Genomic DNA, 22,503 nt, shown 5'->3' with positions numbered 1-22,503 from the left:
TAAGGAGAGGTGAAAATATCCACTATTTCAAAAGAAAAAAGCAAATAAATAAAGAAAAGTCAGAAAAAATCAACACTTTTGTTAACTACAAGGTGGCAGGTTGGACACTACTGGCCAAGTCAATATTTAAAATATAAATAAAAACAAAATACATATATATTTTCGGGGGGAATTTTTTGTCTTTACTGGACAGCGAAAAGTCAGGAGCCACACCCCTAGTAAATTATATTTGATATAGCTCAAATAACTTAAACCTAAATATGGCCATGTGATTTTAGGGGTACACAACTGGAGAGGACTTATGTTAAAAAAATATTTATTTAATAATTAAAAAAATATGTATATATTTATTTAAAAAAGCTCCTCCTGGCTAAAACCATAACGGTCTATTACTACCCTGTGAAATGTGGAGTAGGCTGAAAAGCCAGCAATGGACAACGTCCCAGCCTGCCAGTCATTACTCTGGGCAAACAACGCTGTGACCATAGAGGCTGTGACGTCGCCTCAAAACAGGAAATAAGCAGTAAAGAAACTTTATTAGCAAATACAAACACGCCTCCTTGGTCTGTCATTCCATTAGCTATGTTAAAGTCCACAGTTATATTTTAACATGCTCAGTATAACTGCCGCTTTCTGACACGTTGAATCATTGTTAAAGTCGACTCGTGTTATATCGCTTCATTTTCATTTTCCGGTAAGCTAACCGACGGCTATCGGCCACATTTCAGCGAATTAGCAGCACGTTAACCACCTCTGTTGGCTTGTGCTTAAAACTAGCTCGAGATATAGAACCGTAATTGTTTTTCGTGTATTATTCACATAGTGTATTTCATATGGACAAATCGTGACACGGCTAACGTTATTAGTGAGGCTATTCATAGCTAGCTAAAGTAGTCAAGGTCAGTTTAGCTTGTTTTGGCTCCTATTTCTATATTAACATTAGATTTAAGGTGTCTCATATTACATATTTAAGTGTAGCTATATAATTTTTTTTTACAGAGTTCTAATGCATACAATGTTAAATTAGAGCATAAGATATGGTGCATCACTGCCAGCTGTTAACTGTGTTGCAGCCCACCTGTACAGCTGTCTATGGGAAGATGCTTCTCCGGACGTTGTGGTCCAGATTGGGAGCTCAGCTGCATGTAGAGAGGAAACCAGTCTCCAGCTGGGCCTCGGCCCGTCTCTCCCAGTCTATCCAGACACACAAGTATGAATCCAAAACCAGAACTTACTCAAACTGGTCTGGCCCAAGGATCTGTCACTTTAACACTCTTCACCAACAGCAGACGCATACAAGACATGTTCTGCCTGCTTTAGTTGGATTTAAAAATTCTTGCAGCAATTTGTTGCGTGACCCTGGGAGGCTGACTAAATATGGAAGTGGACAGAGTCGTTTTTATTCACCCGATCTTGTGAAGTCAGTGTTAAAACCAAGTTTAAAACCAGCAGCGGTGCCTGGAAAAAGGGTTCCCAAAGGACCAAGAACAAAACAACCTTCTAGGGCCAATCAGCCTTCCCTGAATGTGGACGAGGTGATTCAGCCAGTCGTCAAATGCATGACTGATCTTTTTAAGTGTTGGTTTAAACATGTCTTGTTTTAGTTTTAATGATTATGTCATCCCTGTGTTTCTCTGTAGGATATGATGCAATGTATTGCCTTTGCAACAGCAGATCAGTATCATTTGCCAACACTTTGCCACGACTTGGTAAGCCACGGCTTCCATGAGATGGATTTACCAAGAGGTATTATTAAAAAATGATTCATAGATTACAACTTTCCAGGGAATTAGATGTGATATATGCTGCTTGGAACAGATAACACATTTTTTGACAATCATGTTTTAATTTCAGATGCCTCAAATGTGCTGGTGATAAGCACAGACATGGCTGCAAAACCAGACGACGATGCTCTAATGGTCTTCTTCAGGTAGAAATAAAGTAGTCTGTTTTCAAATTACTGTATGTTTGGATGTATGTATGTATGTATGTATTGGCATTAGTGTTTAAAAAATGTAAAAGATACCTAACCATAGTGACAGTGGTCTTGTAACTATTTTATTTTTGACTTTCTCTATCCAAAATTTAAGGGAAGGCTCTGTTGTTTTCTGGAATGTTGAAGAGAAAACGGTAACCAAACTATATATATTTTATTAAGTATACTATTTCAGTAATTGTAATTCTTGTGTATTTCTCGACTGTAGCATATGAATTCGATTAAAGGATTTTTTTTCTTCGTCTTTACAGTTGAAAAGGGTGATGAGAATATTGGAACATCATGAGATCCAGCCCTATGAAGTAGCATTAGTCCACTGGGAAAATGAGGAGATAAACTACACTGTTGGAGAGTATGTTGATCTTCACTCACTCACTCACACTTCTTTTTGTTTATTTGTTCTTTCAGACTTTCTTTAGTTTTTGTTAAATTAAAGAAGTACTTTCTTCTTCAGGGGAAACACGAAGCTTGAGCGTGGCAACTTTATTCTGAGTGACAAGATGGATCAACATGAAGCTGTTCTGGAGAAATTTGCATTTTCAAATGCACTATGTTTGTCAGGTGAGATCTTGCACTTGAACTATAAATCACAAGGATTTTTATTGTTATGTCACATAACAATACAAGTAGTAGCACTGTACTCAGCCTCTCTGAGGTGTAACCATGTCCTTTCTTTTCCAGTGAAGCTGGCGATATGGGAAGTGTTTTTAGACAATTTTGTAGAGTCAATTCAAACAATTCCAGAGGTACAGTGGACACTTAACAGCAATCACAAATACATTCTGAATAATTGATTATATGTAATGGTTGTTTGTGCGTAAGGTACATCATGCATCAGTGCTCCCATTAATGCTAATGTCCTAATCTATTTTTTTTTTTTCTCAGACGCTTAAGTCTGGCAAAAGAGTTAAGTTGTCCTCTGCAGAGGTTATGAAGAAGATAGGCGAGCTTTTCACGTTAAGGTAAATTCAGTTTTTTCTAAATTAGCAGTTAATCCAGAAGGAACTGCAACCTTTTTATTTTTGATTTTTTTACAGCAAGATAACACTTTCCAGTTGTTTCAGCTTTGAACCTCAGATTCGTATTTGTTTTTGTCAATTCAGTTTGTGTCTGCCAGGTTATCAGTAGCAGAAATGTTTTGACATACTTGTATATTGTTGTAATTGTCAGTCATTGTTATGTCAGTTTCTACACTCAAAATACTTTGTCTAACAACTCAAGCTTTAAAGGCGCTGACACACCAACCCGATTATCGGCCGTCAGACAGTCTGGCGAGGTCGGTGACTCGAGTCTGTTAGGTGTGTTCCGTGCTGTCGTCAGTCGGAGGGCCTTCATTTGGGCCGATTTGACTTGTTGAATCGGCCAGTGGGCATTCGGACTCAATGACCAATCTGATTGGTGGAGTGCTAACCCGGAAATGACAAGCGGGATGGGCCTCTCAAAATCTGACGAAAATCTTTTAAACTGACCTTTGTCAGATTCAGCAACTGCATGGCCTATTCCTCGCTTAAAATATTTTCAGAAACACGTTTCGGTGAACTATTTTCGTAAAATAAGAGATCGTATTCCGAACGAGCCGCCATTATGGTCTGTTTTGAAATTCGGGAGAAGCCAGACCCACATGACTCGTTCGTCTAAAGGAGCTGCCGGGTTTTCATTTTTTGGGCGACAATACAGATTAGCGCCACCTGCTGTTATGGAGACGTATTACGTCTTGCGCACGTGCATAACGTACGCTCAAATCAACACTGAACCCGTCGGTTCGGTGTGTTCCGAGGCCCTTTTTTGACCAACTCGGGGAGGCAGTCAGTCTGACCGCCTTTTTTGCCGACAGTCGGCCGTCGGGTTGGTGTGTCAGAGCCTTAAGAAAATCTACCAAGTATTTGCAATTGCAAAAACTATTGTACGTTCTCTGTTGTATTTTTCATACTCCAGGATGACCGACTCTGTTTAAAGCCTTTGTATTTACGTCCTCCTCTGACAGACACTGTATAAACCTGAGATCTGACCTGCTCATCACACCTGATTTCTACTGGGACCGAGAAAACCTGGAAAAACTTTACGATAAGACCTGCCAGTTCCTCAGCATCAACCGCAGAGTCAATGTAATTAAAGCTGCTCCAAAAAAATAATGTTGCACCGTAGTTGTAATAAAAAATTGTAAGAGAGTCATACTTTGTAAGAGGCACATGCTTTGTTTCTGATCTAGACACATTTTCTGTGTTTTTAGGTTGTGAACGAGAAGCTGGAACATTGTACACAGTTGACAGATCTGATGAGGAGCCACCTCAGTGAGAAGCACAGCTTGAGGTTGGAGTGGATGATAATCATCCTCATTGCTATTGAGGTAAGGAAATATAAGAGATAATTTGTGCCCTTTGTTTTTAACGTTAATTCATCACACAAACCTAGCATCTACACCTTGCAAACAATCTTCCACTGTTGGACATTGGCTAGTCTACTTGATCTAATTTAATTTAGTTAATTAAATAAAATTTGCTAATGCGGGTGCTAATTTGAAGCGGTCCGTTTGCTTGGCCTCCAGTATTGCTACTTGTAGCTTTCTCCAGAACAATTATAGCCTTAAATAACTTACAGAAGGACCCCAAAGCACCCCAATTGTATATTACTCACCTATGGTGTACTTCAACTTCAGAGGAAAACATTGTACTGTTACATTTACCTGACAGAGAAATGTTACTAGTTACCTTGCAGATTCAGATTTTACTCACAAAATACCACTAATAAAATATGGTGCATTATTATTCATTAAACTATTCAGCATTATATAAGAGTTGAAAGCTCCTGCTTAACAGATGTTAAGTCAATTTAAATACATTGTGCTGATGATGCCTCTTTTTGACTCTTCACTTGAAGTAAACATTTGAATGCAAGACTTGTACTGTGCGGTATAAATAGTTTTAGCCTACTGTTAATAGTTTTTACTAATATATATATATATATATATATATATATATATATATATATATATATATATATATATATATATATATATATATATATATATATATATATATATATATATATATATATATATATATATAGTAGTTTTACTTCTACCACTGCCAATACCAACATCAACAACTCATTACGTTTTAGTGCAGTTTTAGTCGATGAAAAGTCATTACTTTTAGTAAAAAAATTAATTCTCAGGTTTGGTTCCGACCTGCGGCCCTTTGCTGCATGCATTCCCCCTCTCTCTCCCTTTCACACATTCAGCTGTCCTGTATAATAAAGGCCTAAAATGCCCAAAAAAGTGTGTGGGCCGTTTTGGTTCATGCTGGTTGAGATTACAGAGCCTTTACTACAGTAGTTTGCGTTAATTAGCTCAGAGGGCTAACTTGGCTTGTTTACTTTATTAGACTGTTTGTTCAGTTAAAATGCTTACAGCCTTTTTAAGTTAGATAACATTACAGTTATTACTTATTTTTCTTGTAGGTTATGTTTGAACTTGCAAAAATGATCTTCTAATCTGCTACTCCAACAATGCACACATCGTTAAAGGACACTTGGAGCTGCAAAGGAAGAATGCTGCACTATGCAAAGGTACTATATCAGTGCTATGTTACAATATTTTCTGGAAGCAACTGAAATCTTGAAGCAGATGTGAATATTATATGAATGTATTTTTTGACCATTTCTTTACTGTTTTGCTGAATATCCTGGCTTACGGATCAGTGGGACTTGATCCTTTTTGGGATCACCTGAGCACACAGAAATGATTTGTTTGCTGAATGTATGTGTTTAACAAGGTTCATTTAATTGTTACATTATTTGCAAATGTCAATGAGCTGTTTTCAGTATGAAAGATACAGGTGTTTAGAGGAACGCAGAGACTCACTTTGACTTGTGGGATTCTTGTGACAGAAAGACTAGCGGTAGAAAAAAAGACAACAGTATGCAATATTATACTGTATTCAAATTCATCAAGTTCAAGAACTCTGTGTTAAAAATGCAATAAAGTGTTTTAAATGTTTGTCAGTTATGCTTGTGTTTGCATGTGAAATATCAACTTTAGTAATTATTAGTTCAGTGGAATGTCTAAAACTAACTTATGGTCACCAGAAGTTTCAATATACAAGAAGAATGTCCAATACAAGAAGTACTTGAAATATACAGGTATGAATTTATTCAAATAAAATAATATTTTATTCATAAAACAATGGTAAATATATAAACATATAATTCAGGGTTATCATATGTATTTTGTTCTTAGTTAACATCACAGATCAGCAAGAATTTTTCATAAAAGTAAATATACTGTATGTGGAGGGGGGGGGGGGACAAACAGCTGACACAACAGCCTGTCATCACCTTTAACATCATTGAGGCTTACACACAAACTGCTGGGACATAAAACAGGATGGTTTAAGCTGCCATCATTATTTAAGGCTCTGCTGAGTATAGTTGATATTAATGATAAATATGTATGTGAAGATTAATTTAACTTCAAATAGCATATTGTGTAAATTAATACTTTTTTTTTAAACAAAGATGCGCCATGCTCTCATGCTCTTAAAACTTGTCACAGTAGAAATTCTTGTAGATTAAAAATAATTTCTGCCTGTATAAGCATTAAAACAGTCATTATGTACAAGACAATATGCAGTAGTATGTTCATGTCTACCCATTGGTTTTACCTGCATACATCCCATGGGAACATAACTGAAATGATTAAACAAATGAATGACATAACCCTTTATGAACAAAGATGATGCATAGTAAAGGCTGTGAAATAGCTACATATACTAACCTACTAGTAGCATCCTTGAGTGTCAAGATAAATGAACATTTGTCCTGTACCTGGGTCACATACATTATGAACTAATTTTTTTTAACACAAATGAATTTGAAGCACAAAACCGTTAACAAAACTGGTATTAATCGCTTCGACATATACATTCATCTCTTAAATCTTTGAAAAAATAATTTTTGAAATCATCTGAGATGATTATGACATGAAACTGCATTTCGTTGTCTCTGTACTTGTACTCTGCACAATGACAATAATGTTGAATCCAGTCTAATTAGTAATGTGAAATTGCACTACATAGCAAACAACTCATTAGATCTGTTGTAAGAGACCACTGCAAAATGGATGTAGTTAACTGTCAAACCTCTAGAATCACACTGCATGTCCCCTAAGCCAAGCCTAGCAGTTTTCTAGTTGATACTTGCCAGACTTCTCATTAATCACACACTTTGTAATAATTATAATACTACTACTGATAATAAAATAATCTTACAAATCAAGTAGGGCTGCAACTAACGATTATTTTCATTGTGGCTTAATCTATGGATTACTTTCTCAAATCGATTAGTTGTTTGGTTTATAAAATGTCAGAAAATGGTGAAAAATGTCGATCAGTGTTTTTCAAAGTCTAAGATGACGTCCTCAAATGTCTTGTTTTGTCCACAATTCAAAGATATTCACTTTAATGTCAGAGGAGTGAAGAAACAAAAAAGCATTCACATTTAAGAAGCTGGAATCAGAAAATCTTTCCTTTTATGTTAGAAAAAAAAGACTTGATTTATCGATTATTAAAATAGTTGGCGATTAATTTAATAGTTGGCAACTAATTGATTAATCTTTAGCGCTCTAAAATCAAGACAAGTTTCAACAGTAAATATCGGTATATCTCTTGTTGAACATAATGTCAAATAAAAGCAGCAAATGCTGTTTCCTGTGTTCTTCTACCACTGTCAGTGCTACTCTTTAATGGCTTTTTGAAAACTTCTTGCAAACTTGAGGCTTCCTTTTTGATTGTCCAACCTTGAAAGGAAAAAAAAAATGTAGCATGATATTAATGAATTTGGATGGTCCAGTTAATGTGCATGATTTCAGTGTAAGATCGAGTTGATTACTGGGCCAAATATTGTAAAAATTACACTGGAACAAGAGCAAAGGGAGAATCTCACCGGTTAGTGACACTGAAGTTGAGTGAAATTAATTCTGCTCCATCGTAGTGATGCTTGCAGTTTGAGTTTCAGAATGCTCAAGTGCAATGGCAAAATCTTCCCCATCACTCTCAATTTCACATGTTCCTACTGCTTTGTGCATTTCCTGTTGACTTTCTTGTTCCTCAGTTTTGGAATTAGGAGCCATTTCAACCTCATCTTCAAGTCCTGCCTTTTCTACTTGCTCGCTTTCTGTCTGAAGTTTGAGAGATTCCTCCACCTTATGAAGAGACACGTCTGTTTCCTTTTGAGTGGAAATTTCTTCCTCTGCATCCATCCACACATCCTGGTCATTTTCCTCCTCTTTTTGTTTAACAGGCGTTTCTGCTTTTCTTTCTTGTTCACAAGCTTCAGAGAGTACTGGCTGACTCAGGAACACGTCTCCTTTCTCTGCTTGCCTTACTGGTTTTATTGTTTCTGTTGCCTGGACACTGGAGGTTACTCTCTCTGTCGATTTGATTTGTTCTACGGGTTCAACTGTTTTCATTGCTTGGATGCCGATATCCAGCAGTACAGGTTGAGTCGTGATCACAGCTCTTTCTCTTGAATCTAAGTTTGCCACTGGTTCTGTTGCCTGAACAGCGACCTCCTTTAGCGCTGTCGGTTTCTGGCTCTCAGCTCTTTGTGTTGGATTTATTGGCTTTACGGGTTCTACTACCTCTACTGCCTGAACTCTGACCTCAGACACTTCTGTCTTTTTCACGGGTTCATTTCTCTCTGTTGTAGATGATGGGGAAGCTGCTTTTGCTTGTCCAAACTGTATATTAAGTTTGAATTCAAAAGAAAGACTTGAAGGGGACTCCACATTACCTATTGAGGAAATTATTCCAGTATTTTGGGGGGCTACTAAGTTGGTGTTCCTAAGTGTTACAATCGGACTTTGAGCAATGTGTGTAATTTGGGCTTCTTCATTAATTGTTTTCACATCTAATTCCTCTGATGATGATTTGACCTCTTTTGCTGTAACACCTGCTTCTGATTTTTCCTGTTTAGCTTTAGTTTCCTCCAAATCCTCTTTGTGATCACGGATAGAGACATCTACATTTCCTGGAATATCAGGTGTTTGCATGAGATCCTTAGATACTTGCTGTTCAGTTGCAGAGACATCACTGATGACTGCAGGCACTTCATCTTGTCTTTCTCTGATTGTTGCAATATTATCCTCCATCACTTTTTGATCCTCCATTTCATTTGTGTCACTTTCAACCATCTCACTCACTTCTGTCACAGCATCTGGCTGTTTTATAACTTCTTGTTCCAAGTTATCAACCACTGATTCAGGTACTATCTCAGGGAAGTTCTCCTTTACATGTTGAATAACTTCTTGAATGGTCACCTTGTTTTCCTTATTCATTAATTCCTTATTAATCTCTGGAGTTGCGGAGAGATTGTGTACCTTTTTAAGCGTTTCCTGACAAACATATATGACTTCTTTGGCCTCTGTTACCCCTACCTCTTGCACTGTGTCCACAATTGTCTCAGCTGATTTTATATTGACATCGACCACCTGCACTTGAACTCTGTGATTTTCCTCGAACTCTACTGATGGCACATGCATCATCACAACCACACTGCCTTCCTCTGCTGTCTCAGCCACATCATCTTTCACTAATGGTATGGCAGTCTCAACTTCCTCCTTGAGATTACATGTGACTACTTGCGCCACTACAGCATGCTCAATTGCAGCAGTCTCTCTTTCTTTTTCTACCTCTACACTGACTTGCACTGTACTGATATGCACTTCATGTTTGAGTTTATTTGTAACTGCAGCATTGTCTACACAAGGTGCTGGGGTTTCTTCAGTAAATACATTCTTTTCAAGGACCAGAACATATTTTTCTTCCTCATTAACAGAGGATACATAAACTGCTGTTAATGTTTGTAACTCGTCTTCAGGGATGCGTTCTTCCTGCTCAACACCAAGATATTGTTTCATGCTCACTGTTTTCTGATCTTCTGTTATCTCTAAAGAGTGATCCAGTTGTGCCACAACTTCATTCTCAATTTCATCTATACCGACATTGTCTGGTTTGGGAACGTCTTTCAACAATATTTGCTTTTCAAGTTCCTTAGCACTATCTCTCTCAATACTTTCTGTGACTACATGCACATACAATGATGTCCCTTCCTTAGTTTTGCTTTCAGTTAGAATTTCTTTGACATTAGATAGTAATACTTGGGGTTCTTTAACATGTTCAGTTTCGGCAGATTCCATTGATAGTTTTTCTTTTGGCTCAGCCCTCACTTCAGTTTCCTGTTTGGGTTCATTTGTAACAGTTTCCACTGCTGGGATATCCTCTGATAATACTTCCTTTTTAAGTAATAGAAGGCTATCCACCACTGAATCGAATGTGGCTGCTTGTATAGCTTGTATTACCTCTGGTTCTTGAACATGTTCAGTTTTGGAAGCATCCACTGGCTCAAGTGTCTCTTCAGTGAGAGGTATTGGTTCCTCTTTAGGTTCACCTGGAATTTTTGCTGCTTCTGGAACATCCTCCGATATTAACAATTTTTCAAGTGATTGAACACTGCTCTCCTCAGAATCTAATGTGGGTGCTTGGACAGCTTCTAATACTTCTCCTGGTTCTTGAACATGTTCAGTTTGGGAAGCCTCCACTGACTCAAACTTGACTTCGGTGAGAAGTATTATTTCCTCTATAGGTTCATCTGTAATTGTTGCTGCTTCTGTAACGTCCTCTGTTATTATCTCTTTTTCAAGTGATTGACCATTGCCCTCTTCTGGTTCTTGAACATGTTCAGTTTGGGAAGCCTCCACTGGCTCAAACTTGACTTCGGTGAGAAGTATTATTTCCTCTACAGGTTCATCTGTAATTGTTTCTGCTTCTGGAATGTCCTCTGATATGACCTCTTCAAGTGATTTACCACTGACCCCTTCTGGTTCTTGAACATGTTCAGTTTTGGCAGCTTCCATTGGTAGTATTTCTTCTGGCTCAGGCCTCACTTCTTTTTCCTGTTTGGGTTCATCTGTAACTGTTTCCACTGCTGGGGTTTCCTCTGATATTACTTTATTTTCAAGCGATAGATAGCTATCCACCTCTGAATTTGATGTGGCTGCTTCCACAGCTTGTAATAACTCTGGTTCTTGAACATGTTCAGTTTTAGCAGCATCCACTGGCTCAAGGTTCTCTTCAGTGAGAAGTATTTTTTCCCCTTTAAGTTTGCCTGTAACTGTTGCTTCTGGAACATCCTCTGATATTAACACTTTTTCAAGTGATTGAACACTGCTCTCCTCAGAATCTAATGTGGGTGCTAGAACAGCTTTGAATACTTCTCCTGGTTCTTGAACATGTTCAGTTTGGGAAGCCTCCATTGGCTCAAACTTGACTTCAGTGAGAAGTATTGTTTCCTCTTTTGGTTCATCTATAATTGTTGCTGCTTCTGGAACATCCTCTGACATGACCTCTTCTTCAAGTGATTGACCACTGCCCTCTTCTGGTTCTTGAAAATGTTGAGTTTTCGCAGCATCCATTGGTAGTTTTTCTTCTGGCTCAGCCCTCACTTCTGTTTCCTGTTTGGGTTCATCTGTAACTGTTTCCACTGCTGGGATATCCTCTGATATTACTTTCTTTTCAAGTGATAAACAGCTACCCACCTCTGAATTTATTATGGCTTCTTGTACAGCTTGAAATAACTCTTCTTGAACATGTTCAGTTTTGGAAGCATCCACTGGCTCAAGATTCTCTTCAGTGAGAGGTATTGGTTCCTCTTTAGGTTCATCTGTAACTATTGCTGCTTCTGGTACATCCTCTGATATTACCTCTTTTCCAAGTGATTGAACAATGCTCTCTGGAAGGTCCTCTGATATTAACACTTTTTCAAGTGATTGAACACTGCTCTCCTCAGAATCTAATGTGGGTGCTTGAACAGCTTCTAATACTTCTCCTGGTTCTTGAACATGTTCAGTTTGGGAAGCCTCCACTGGCTCAAGTGTCTCTTCAGTGATAAGTATTGTTTCCTCTTTAAGTCCATCTGTAATTGTTTTGGCTTCTGGAACATCCTCTGATATGACCTCTTTTTCAAGTGATTGACCACTGACCCCTTCTGGTTCTTGAACATGTTCAGTTTTGGCAGCTTCCATTGGTAGTTTTTCTTCTGGTTCAACCTTCACTTCTGTTTCCTGTTTGGGTTCATCTGTAACTGTTGCTGCTTCTGGAACATTCTGTATTATTAGCTCCTTTTCAAGTGATTCAACACTGCCCTCTGAATCTAATGTGAGTGCTTGAACAGCTTTTAATACTTCTCCTGATTCTTGAACATGTTCAGTTTCGGAAGCCTCCACAGGCTCAAGTTTTTCTTCAGTGAGAGGTATTGGTTCCTCTTTAGGTTCATCTGGAACTGTTTCTGCTTCTGGTACATCCTCTGATATCACTTCTTTTCCAAGTGATTGAATAATGCTCTCTGGAAGGGCCTCTGATATTAATACTTTTTCAAGTGATTGAACACTGCTCTCCTCAGAATCTAATGTGGGTGCTTGAACAGCTTCTAATACTTGTCCTGGTTCTTGAACATATTCAGTTTGGGAAGCCTCCACTGGCTCAGGTTTCTCTTCAGTGAGAAGTATTGTTTCCTCTTTAGGTCCATCTGTAATTTTTTCTGCTTCTGGAATGTCTTCAGATATAACCTCTTTTTCAAGTGATTGACAACTGTCCCCTTCTGATTCTTTATCATGTTCAGTTTTAGCAGCTTCCATTGGTAGTATTTCTTCTGGCTCAACCCTCACTTCAGTTTCCTGTTTGGGTTCATCTTTAACCATTTCCACTGCTGGGATATCCTCTGATATTTCTTCCTTTTCAAGTGATAAACAGCTACCCACCTCTGAATCTAATGTGGCTACTTGTGTAGTAGGTAATAACTCTGGTTCTTGAACATGTTCAGTTTGGGAAGCTTCCACTGTCTCAAGTTTCTCTTCAGTAAGAGGTATTGTTTCCTCTTTAGGTTCATCTGTAACTGTTGCTTCTTCTGGAACGTCCTCTGTTATTATCTCTTTTTCAAGTGATTGACCATTGCCCTCTTCTGGTTCTTGAACATGTTCAGTTTCGGAAGCCTCCACAGGCTTAAGTTTTTCTTCAGTGAGAGGTATTGGTTCCTCTTTAGGTTCACCAGTAACTTTTGCTGCTTCTGGAACATCCTCCGATATTAACACTTTTTCAAGTGATTGAACACTGCTCTCCTCAGAATCTAATGTGGGTCCTTGAAAAGCTTCTAATACTTGTCCTGGTTCTTGAACACATTCAGTTTGGGAAGCCTGCACTGGCTCAAGTTTCTCTTCAGTGAGAAGTATTGTTTCCTCTTTAGGTCCATCTGTAATTGTTTCTGCTTCTGGAATGTCTTCAGATATGAACTCTTTTTCAAGTGATTGACCACTGACCCCTTCTGATTCTTTATCATGTTCAGTTTTGGCAGCTTCCATTGGTAGTTTTTCTTTTGGCTCAACATTCACTTCTGTTTCCTGTTTGGGTTCATCTGTAACTGTTGCTGCTTCTGGAACGTCCTCTATTATTAGCTCTTTTTCAAGTGATTCAACACTGCCCTCTGAATCTAATGTGAGTGCTTGAACAGCTTTTAATACTTCTCCTGATTCTTGAACATGTTCAGTTTCGGAAGCCTCCACAGGCTCAAGTTTTTCTTCAGTGAGAGGTATTGGTTCCTCTTTAGGTTCATCTGGAACTGTTTCTGCTTCTGGAACGTCCTCTGATATCACCTCTTTTTCAAGTGATTGAACACTGCTCTCCTCTGAAGCTAATGTGTGTGCTTGAACAGCTTCTGGTTCTTGAACATGTTCAGTTTTGACAGCATTTGCTTTTAGTTTTTTGTTTTCTGGCTCAACATTGACTTGCGTGAGATGCTCCTCTGTCTGTTTGGGTTTTTCTGTAACTGTTTCTGTTGGTGGAATGTCCTCTGATTTTACTTCCTCCTCTCGTAATTGAACTCTGTCCTCCTCTAAATCTAATGTGGAGGCTTGCACAGTGTCATATGCTTCTGGTACTTTAACATTTCCAGTTTTGGCATCTGTTACTATTTCATCTTCCTTTTCTGGCTCCATGTTGACTTCAGTTAGAGGCACTGTTTCTTCTTTGTGTTCATTTGTAACTGTTTCGGGTGCTGGGTTGTCGTCCAATATTATTTCCTGATCTTTTTCCTTAACTTGAATTTGATCTGTGATATTGTGCGTGATCTGATCTTCCTTTTCTGTCACTGTTCGGACTTCCTGCTCCATAGCCCCATCCTTAGTTTCGTCTGCTACTGTAGCAGCTGAATCTGCTTCTTGAGCGTCAATTTTTGGGGGCTCCGTTTTAGCTTGATGTGCCTTAACTAGAGAACCTTCATCTGGGACAATTTCGTCACCTTCAGGTAATATATCTTTAGACACAGCTGCATTTATCTCAGATGGGCATTCGACCAGATGATGGCTCTCATCGATACTTTCTAATTCTTTTAAGCTGTCTTCTTGATGTGTAATGTTGACCTCATGTACTTCATCTACAGCAATTTCTGCAGTGTCAAACTCTTCAGTAGGAACTTCAGATACAATCTCTGTGGAATAAGAGTCATTGACTTCAAATATGCTCTCTGTTTCAGTGGTAGCTGCAAGTTCATTAATTGCGTACAGTTCTGAAACATTTAGACCTGTGTTAATGGCAGTTGCTTCTAATCTTTGGTGTATTTCCAGAGTTGTTGGCTCTTCTTTTACAAATGTTTCAAGTATTTGATGTGAAACAGAAACAACTCTTCTTTCGAATCTTAGCTCATTTGAGCAAACTGGAACTGTGTTTGGGCTTATGGAAATTGTTTCAACAACCTGATGCAGGAGCACATCTGTTTCCATTAAGTCATATTCTGCTGGTACTGGTGTTGTATTGCCAGATGTTTTTGAAGACTCTGAAGATAACTGGGAAACTGCAGAGATCATCTCAGTTTCATCTGTCAGGGTAATGTCTAATGGCTCTGGTGCAGTAATGGCCTCAGATGTGATCTCTATCAGGTCCTCTGCTATAGTGTCATCTCTAGCTGCCTCCTCAGTGGCTGAAGCTGGAGTGGCTTCCTCTGGGATGTCACTGAGTTGTTGTTTACTGATTGATTCTGTAAAATCATCAGGTTCTTCATTTGTAGCTGGGGTTTTAGATGCCTGATTTTCTAAAGCAACAACATTGTCTTGGACTTTCTTTACTTCAGTTTGCAGGTTGTCACAAGGTAGGACTGGTTCAGCCATCTGATCTAGAAGGTCTTGCTGGAGTTCATGGTCTCCTTCCTTGGGTATATGACTTTCTACGTCTGCCTGTGTTTGTATGTGAACCTCAGTCTCAACTGTATCAAACTCAGACAATGGAACCACAGCTGGTGTCTCAGAGTCTTCATCACCTGAAGCTACGTCCTTATCAGCTTCATCTGAAGATACTTGGTCTTGCTTTTCGGCAGACTTCCTCTTTTTTCGTCCTGGTAGGAGTTTCTTTATTGAAAAGGAGGACTCATCTTGAGTAACTTCACTATCAGATTGCACATGATCTTTGCTTTCATCCTCATCCTTGGCTTTCTTTTTCGGGGTGACAAGTCTTTTCAATGATTTCCATGTTGACCCTCCATCACCCTCTGAAGGACTTCCTGCTTCTTTGGGGGAATAGGCTAACATTTCATCGACCTCATTAGAACTTTCTAGGGCCAATTCTGTACCATGTTTAGATCCACCATCTTGCTTATCAATTTGAAGTATTTCGTCCTCAGAGTCTGAAGTTTTTCGGCTTCTTCTCCTGCCGGATCCACACAAAACAGATTCCCATGAAACAGATGAGTCTTTTCGTTTTTTGCCTTCTTCTGTGCTGAGATCTGATATTTGCCCTCCTTCACTTGGTTTTGGTTCTTCTACTGAACCTGGGATTTGTGTCTCTTCATTGCTTAAGGAGGATCTCTTTATGCGCTTTTTTGGAGTCACAAGTTTTTTGAAGGAAGCCCATGCACCATCCTCCTCTCCTACTGCCTCTGCAGAGTGTTGTGCACAACCTTCTTCTTTCTGATTCTCAGCTGACCCAGTAGATGATAGGAGCTGATCTGAACCATGTTCTCCAGAGTCAGACAGCTTTGCGTCACTTGATTTCCTGCCTCTTTGCTTCTTGGATAGTTTCTTTAAACTAGACCCTGACAGCAGCCTTTTAAGAGGACTTGCTTGAACCTTGTCCTTCTCTTGAGAATTCAGAATTTCAGGCTCAGTGAGAATGATGGTTGATGGATCTATGGTAGATGCATCCATCACCTGAGCTGATACTGCAGACAGGATCTCCCCTTTCAGTATATTTTCTTTACGTTCTGTCTCAATTGCAGCTGCATCAACACCTAGACTAATCTCCTCTATATCCTGTTGTTTGTCTTGTACAGTTTGTTCTCTGGTCTCTTCAACCTCCTTTCCTCCCTTGTCTTCTGGTTCTTTGTCAGTTGTCTCATCTTCTGCAGGCTTCTTTTTCTTCCGTAGTCCAGAAAAGATTCCAGTTGTAAAAAATCTTTTAATTGGAGATACAACCACTTCTTCTTCAGGGCTACATGGAGATGTGGAATGTGACTCTTCAGGTGTGGCATCCTGTTGTGCATGTTCTCCTACAGGTGAAGTCATTGCTGCATCTACATTATCAGATTCAACTTCCTCTTTGGTTTCTTCTGTTTTCTCCTCTGCATTTTCTAGAATGTCCGATGTAACGTCTGTCAGGGTAGGACATGTTGTTGAATCATTATCATAAGTTTCGTGTGCAATGTTCACATCAGCATTCTGTTCAGCATTCTCACTTGTGGTTTCTTTCATGGTATCCTCAACGTCTTCTGCTCTGTTTGGTTCTTCCTGGTTGGTCTCATCAGGCACATCTGTTGCTATTTCACCTGAGCCCCTCTTCACTGTCAAATTCAAACCAATGTTTCTGAAAAATCTCCTAAAACTTTCATTGATGTCATTTTGCTTTGCATCCATTTCAATAATTTCCAGGGGTACATCTTCATTAGCATCAGCTTCATTGGGTGATTCCTTTTCATTAATTTCAACATTGAATGGTGTTTCTTCTTCTTTAAGCGGCTTTTCTGTTTCTGAAACATCTTCGTCTGATGAATGGATAGCTAAACCAGGAAATAAATGAAATATTAAAACACTTGGATTGCAAGAACTGTAAAAGATGGAGATGACACTATCAGCTGAAATCTAACAAGTTATGGGTCAGTGGAGTGGAGTTCAAGTTAAGTCTTAAGTCTTTGAACTAGAGTTCAAGTCTCAAGTCTCTTGTGGTTATAAAGAGTGTTGTATGACCTGCTGTGTTTCACTCCAGGCTGCTTAGAACTAGGGCTGCACAATATATTGTTTTTTATCCTCCTCGCAATATCAACTGACGCAATATACACATCGCGAAAGGCTGTTACATATTGCGATAGACACAAATTTTTTTTGTGTTGAAAAAAAATATCAATAGAAAATTACACTTTAAAAAGAAACTGTCATTCTTTTTTTAGTGGTGACTTTTATATTCAATTCAATGCTCAATTTGTTTAGCAGAATACTGAAAGCAGCAGAAATGCAGAAGTGAGTAAACTTTAATATCTATTTATCACAAGTAATATCGTTATCGCGATATTCAACAATGTTATCGCATATTTTCCTCATATCCTGCAGCCCTACTTAGAACACTGCATAGCTATATATAAGGAATTCAAAGCTTTGCTGCCAGCGGGATGTAAATGATTACATATATCTATAACCACAAGTTTGTCAAATAAACAAATTCATCTTTTCATAACATCTAACAAACGACAGTCGGAGTTAACCTCCCGTAGGTTGTGGCTAAAGCAATAAGCAAGCTAACGGTAGATGGCCAATGCTGAGCTAAACATGATTGCTAACCTATGCAGGTGCGTTTTCAGGTGCCTGATAAAATTTTATGTTGAGCCGGAATCCTTTATCTTGATACCACAGATTTAGCATTCAGTGCTTCTTTTGTTGGGGCTTGTTGTATGCAGTTTTTTTTTAAAGCCAAAGCTTATGATCAATGGCACAACAGCTGCCGGTGTAGTCAACACGTTTGTTGTCCTCTCTCTCTGTGGCCACGCGCAGCAGAAATGTTACGTACTACGTGTTACGTAGGCCTGATATAGGTTACGCAGGGAGGGGAATAACATTCAGCTCATCAGACGTTTCCTAAACCTAAAGATTGTTCACAAGTCCTGCACCTCGAGGTCGAGTCTGAAGTCACTGTGTGTGCGACTTAAGTGTGACTCGAGTCCGAGTCTGAAACTCAAGTCCCCATCTCTGCATGTCTGTTGATATTAGGCTGACATTGTCTGTCAATAAGCAGTAATAGTAATAGATTACCCACCCTCTGCATCGATCTCATCCTCGCAGTGGCCATTAACTTCTGCTATAGAGCCGTCTGCTTTTCCATTGATCTCAGAGATCTGCCCATTGTTTTTGAGAAGCTGAAACAAAGCACAAAACATAAAATGTACAATGTACCTTTGCTCCTGAGGCAAATGTTAGATTGTATTGAAGCTAGAAAATCAATTTCCCATCTTTTAGCAGTCAATTTTAAACATTTTCTAGTTTGTAATAGTAATTTCACTAGCTCTGTTATCAGTTAAAATAAATGTATAGCAGAAACCGTTTTCCCATATGCTTGTAGCTGCAGAAAAATCTAAATAAATCCAACATAATGTGTACTTCCATGAAACAAACAATTTCAGTCTTTGATTAACAGGGGCTCCAAAGTCCTATTTTGTATACAAACAACACAGTCAAGTCACTGTTGTGTGGGTGTGATGGTAGTCTTACAGTTAGAAAACCCTAATTATCCAAATCTCAAATCTGTGAGCCAGATTAGTCTAGGAAGTCTGAGCAGGCGAAAGTTTTCAACAACTGTGGAGAAACAACATAATTAAACAGCTAAACAAATAGCTGTTAGGTCGTATGGCACCTGCCTATACCTGCTAAGACTTGTTGGACATTGATAAAGTAGATTCATTTCCAGACAGATTTGACATGTTTTGCCACAGCATGATACATAGTGTAGTGATGCACACTTTTTGTGTGTAATATTTTTTGATGAATCAGGTATAGGTGGTATTTTGGTGGCTTATAGCGGCCTTTGACGTTAACATTTTTTCTTTTTTAAATGTGTTAGCTATAATGTAGCCTATAGGTTAAATTTTCTGAGACACAAGAACCAGCTCCTCTAAATGTAGAGATGAAAACCCAACACTCTAAATTTAAACATGACTAATCAATCAAATCAAAGACCATACGTTGATTATGGATCGCTGTGAGCTGATTTTCCAGTCAAATGTTCACCATTGTACATGCACGCACCTTGATCAGGTGCTATGAACAGGCATTGGTGTGAACAGGCATTACTTTTTTTTCTGTCACACTGAACCAAAATGCTTGACTGCCCTTAAATGGACTTTACTTTACTAAGTATAAAGCAGTTGAAATACAACCAAACTTTGGGGTTTTGCAAACAAGAGTGCCAATAATGTGTGTGACAAAGAATACAGCATTAAGCTGAAGGTGACTAACATTGAGAAACTATTTCTGCTTCTTTCTTTCACTTACTTGAAAACTTCAGTCTTTAGACTTTATTCAAAATGAAATGATCGCTTGTAACAGTGGCTTACTTAGCATTCCATCCTAATAATGTAATCACCCAGGTCACAAAGGTTAAAGTTGCCATTAAAAAAACACAGTCTCATGATTATAGCTCATAAGACATTAATAGCTACATTATTTTCATTCTCAGAGTACAGTGCTGTCTAATTTACATCCTGCTCTGCATGAACCAGTGATCATGTTGTACACAAGTAATCGATGTTGCCTTCTGCTGAGTGCAGCAAAGGGGAAATTCCATCTCTCCCCTGGGCTACACTCAGGTTCCTCTAAGAATGAAAGGTCATTATTCCTCTTTCCTTTCTTTTCATCTACTGTAAATGCAAACCTTTGCTGCTTCAATAAAACAGCAAAAACAGGGTCTTCAGAAAGGCACCAACAGCCCAGACTATGTTAGCCTCACACTACCAAAGCAAAAGTTAATCACCAAGGGGGCATTCACGATTCCTAAACTTTGACAAAATAATAAGTAAGTAGCACAAATGTTCAACAACTTCTATGTTTTACTAGGAATTAATTAGTAATGGATTTATTCTGCACCTGAATGAAGTAAGCTTGATGTGCTCAATGGCATTCATTCAAATGGGACAATTACTTTTTTTTTCTTGGCGTTAATGGATGTGTTGGCAAAGCAGCACCTGCACTGACAGCAACAAATTCCAGCCTCAGCATTTTTGTAACACACAGTTTTGGAAATATAAGAGGCTTTATACCAAATAATGTGTTACAGAATATCCTCAATGCGTAAGATAGGAGGATGGAAAATCATTATAGATACGTTTTTTCTGTAAACGTGGTAGTTATCTGCAGTAATAGCCTATGTCAGCAATCTGGATCTGTGGGAAATAAGATGATACCTTGTCTTCAGTATTCTGCTCAGTGTAAGCATCATCCACTTTTCCGCTGTCCCCCTCAGCCGCTGCATCCTCCTTGCCCTCCCGATGCGCAGACTGAGCGTCTCCCATTATCGGAACTGCAGCGCGTCACTCTCCGGAATGAGCCGCTCAAGTGATGGAAATGTCCCAAATGTGCACTGAATAAAGCGATCCGGTAGCTCCGTGAACCGTCTCTGGGTTAGCTCTCAAATGCTGCAGCCTGGATGTTGAGAAAGTATTTTACCCAAACACCTCCTATGCAGGATCACATGAGCCTATGAGCCTGGATCGGCCCGGACCGGCCCGGCACGCCTCCCGCTGCATCAAAAAAAAAAAAAACCTGCAGAGAAAACTCAGGGCGTCCTCAGATGACTGAAGGAAATGTCCCAGCAACCCGCGCGGACCTCCAGCGGCGTGCACGTTCACGTCAGTGCACAGCTATGTTTGAAGTTCCAGCACCGTGAAATACTAAGTAGCCTATGATAAAGATTTAAAAAATATATTTCCATTGGAAATAGAATGGAGCTGCACAGATGAGTTGTTTCTAAGGTTGATGCAAACAGACTTAAGAAAGGGCTAGGCTGCCATAATATGTATAGCTTTTATTTTTTTTAACCATTTATTTTTAAAAGAGACTTAGAAATTTCCCATAAAATGAGGGAAACTGTAGAAGCAGTTGTGCTGTTCCATTAACATGGACTGAATTGTTGGCTGACTGGGAAAATTGCATCCAGGATTCAGTTTATGTGATTGAAAGTCCTAAAACAAAGTGCATTATGAAAAAAAACATGAAGTAAATCATCTCGATCATAAATAAAGTGAACCTGTTAATCTCAGTTTGTTTTCATTCATGCACATATTGTGTATTCATCAGTATCTAAAACCTCTCCTGTGAAGCTTGAACTTGATCTTTTTGGGCGGAAGTTGGAGCTTCACGTCTAACAAATAAACAAGCAAATTCCATTAATCGCTCTGTCATGTCTCCTCATTAAAGGGGGAACTTGTTGTTGATGATGCTGCCGGATCTTGGTCCGTCTCATGGGAATAAGTCATCACCCCTCGGATTAATGTGTTAATCTGCTGTTGTCCTCGCTGGGAACAAGGTACACTGGTACAGTTGTCCAGTTTTTGGCCAGTGAGGCCTGATCTTTATCACAACATAACAGAAGAAGAATGATGTGATTTTTGTTGTTGTTCAAGGGTGCCTTATTAGAATACGGTGCTATATATCAAATCAGGGAACTGTTAAACTGTGAGCTATTAAACATATAAGTAGAATATTTGAACTCTTTGAAAAGTACAATTATTTATTAAGATGTGGAAATTAAGAAGACACTTTTCTGTAATGTTCTGCAATATCTTACTTCAGAACAAAAGTATTTGGATATTTTATGAATGAGAACACTATTTATTTCTTAATAAAAAAGGGAATATATAAGGCTAATTAAAGGCCTTTTTGAGTACCTAAAATGGATTGCATTGAGACACAAATATAATGCATTGAATCAAATTGAGAATTTTGTAAATCATAGATAGAGATGGTCAACAGTTTAAAGCAATAGTAAACGATGCTGTCACACATCAGTCCACAGTCTGCCATAGGTTCAGTGGTGGAATGTAACCAAGTACTCAAGTACTGTACTTAAGTACAAATTTGAGGTACTTGTACTTTACTTGAGTCTTTTCTTTCCATGCCACTTTCTACTTCTACTCTGCTACATCTCAGAGAGAAATATTGTACTTTTTACTCCACTACATTCATCTGACAGCTTCAGTTACTAGTTACTTTACAAATTAAGATTTTTGCACACCAAACACATGTACTTTATAAAATACAATGTTTTATTATAAATTAAACTACTCAACAATATACAGGCCTTCAAGTCCAGCTGAAATGATGAGCTGATTAAACCTTAGTTGATTGACAGAACTGTTTGGATCACTTCCAGTTCCTAGAATGTGAGGATTTTTCTGCACTGAGTACTTTTACTTTAAGTACATTTTCCTGATGA

At 38.6% G+C, this 22,503-nt stretch overlaps 2 protein-coding genes across 4 annotated transcripts; one reads left to right on the top strand and one right to left on the bottom strand.

Annotated features, from left to right (window-relative positions):
- Window positions 1-519: 519 nt before the first annotated feature.
- Window positions 520-5,993, top strand: rmnd1 (required for meiotic nuclear division 1 homolog). 3 transcript variants are annotated; one of them, XM_039786310.1, is made up of 12 exons: window positions 520-694; window positions 1,074-1,535; window positions 1,641-1,746; window positions 1,855-1,930; window positions 2,091-2,130; window positions 2,248-2,348; window positions 2,451-2,557; window positions 2,678-2,742; window positions 2,882-2,958; window positions 3,981-4,101; window positions 4,227-4,343; window positions 5,456-5,993. In XM_039786310.1, the coding sequence occupies exons 2-12, from the start codon at window positions 1,101-1,103 to the stop codon at window positions 5,486-5,488; spliced, it is 1,278 nt and encodes a 425-aa protein (XP_039642244.1). In that variant the 5' UTR covers window positions 520-694; window positions 1,074-1,100; the 3' UTR covers window positions 5,489-5,993. The 3 variants fall into 3 exon arrangements, with proteins under 3 accessions (XP_039642244.1, XP_039642246.1, XP_039642247.1); XM_039786312.1 differs by lacking the exon at window positions 520-694 and adding an exon at window positions 706-899; XM_039786313.1 differs by lacking the exon at window positions 520-694 and having other exon boundaries at window positions 1,115-1,210.
- A 1,545-nt stretch (window positions 5,994-7,538) lies between these two features.
- akap12a (A kinase (PRKA) anchor protein 12a) lies at window positions 7,539-20,730 on the bottom strand. The gene is made up of 4 exons (XM_039786309.1): window positions 20,474-20,730; window positions 18,334-18,433; window positions 7,937-17,086; window positions 7,539-7,790 (listed from the first exon to the last, which is right to left on the bottom strand). Exons 1-3 carry the CDS (start codon window positions 20,579-20,581, stop codon window positions 7,965-7,967), a joined length of 9,330 nt encoding a protein of 3,109 aa, XP_039642243.1. The 5' UTR covers window positions 20,582-20,730; the 3' UTR covers window positions 7,539-7,790; window positions 7,937-7,964.
- Between the last annotated feature and the right edge of the window lie 1,773 nt (window positions 20,731-22,503).

Source organism: Perca fluviatilis, chromosome 20, assembly GCF_010015445.1.
Source record: "Perca fluviatilis chromosome 20, GENO_Pfluv_1.0, whole genome shotgun sequence".
Lineage (NCBI taxonomy): Eukaryota > Metazoa > Chordata > Actinopteri > Perciformes > Percidae > Perca > Perca fluviatilis.
This window is presented reverse-complemented; position numbering and strand designations above follow the sequence as displayed.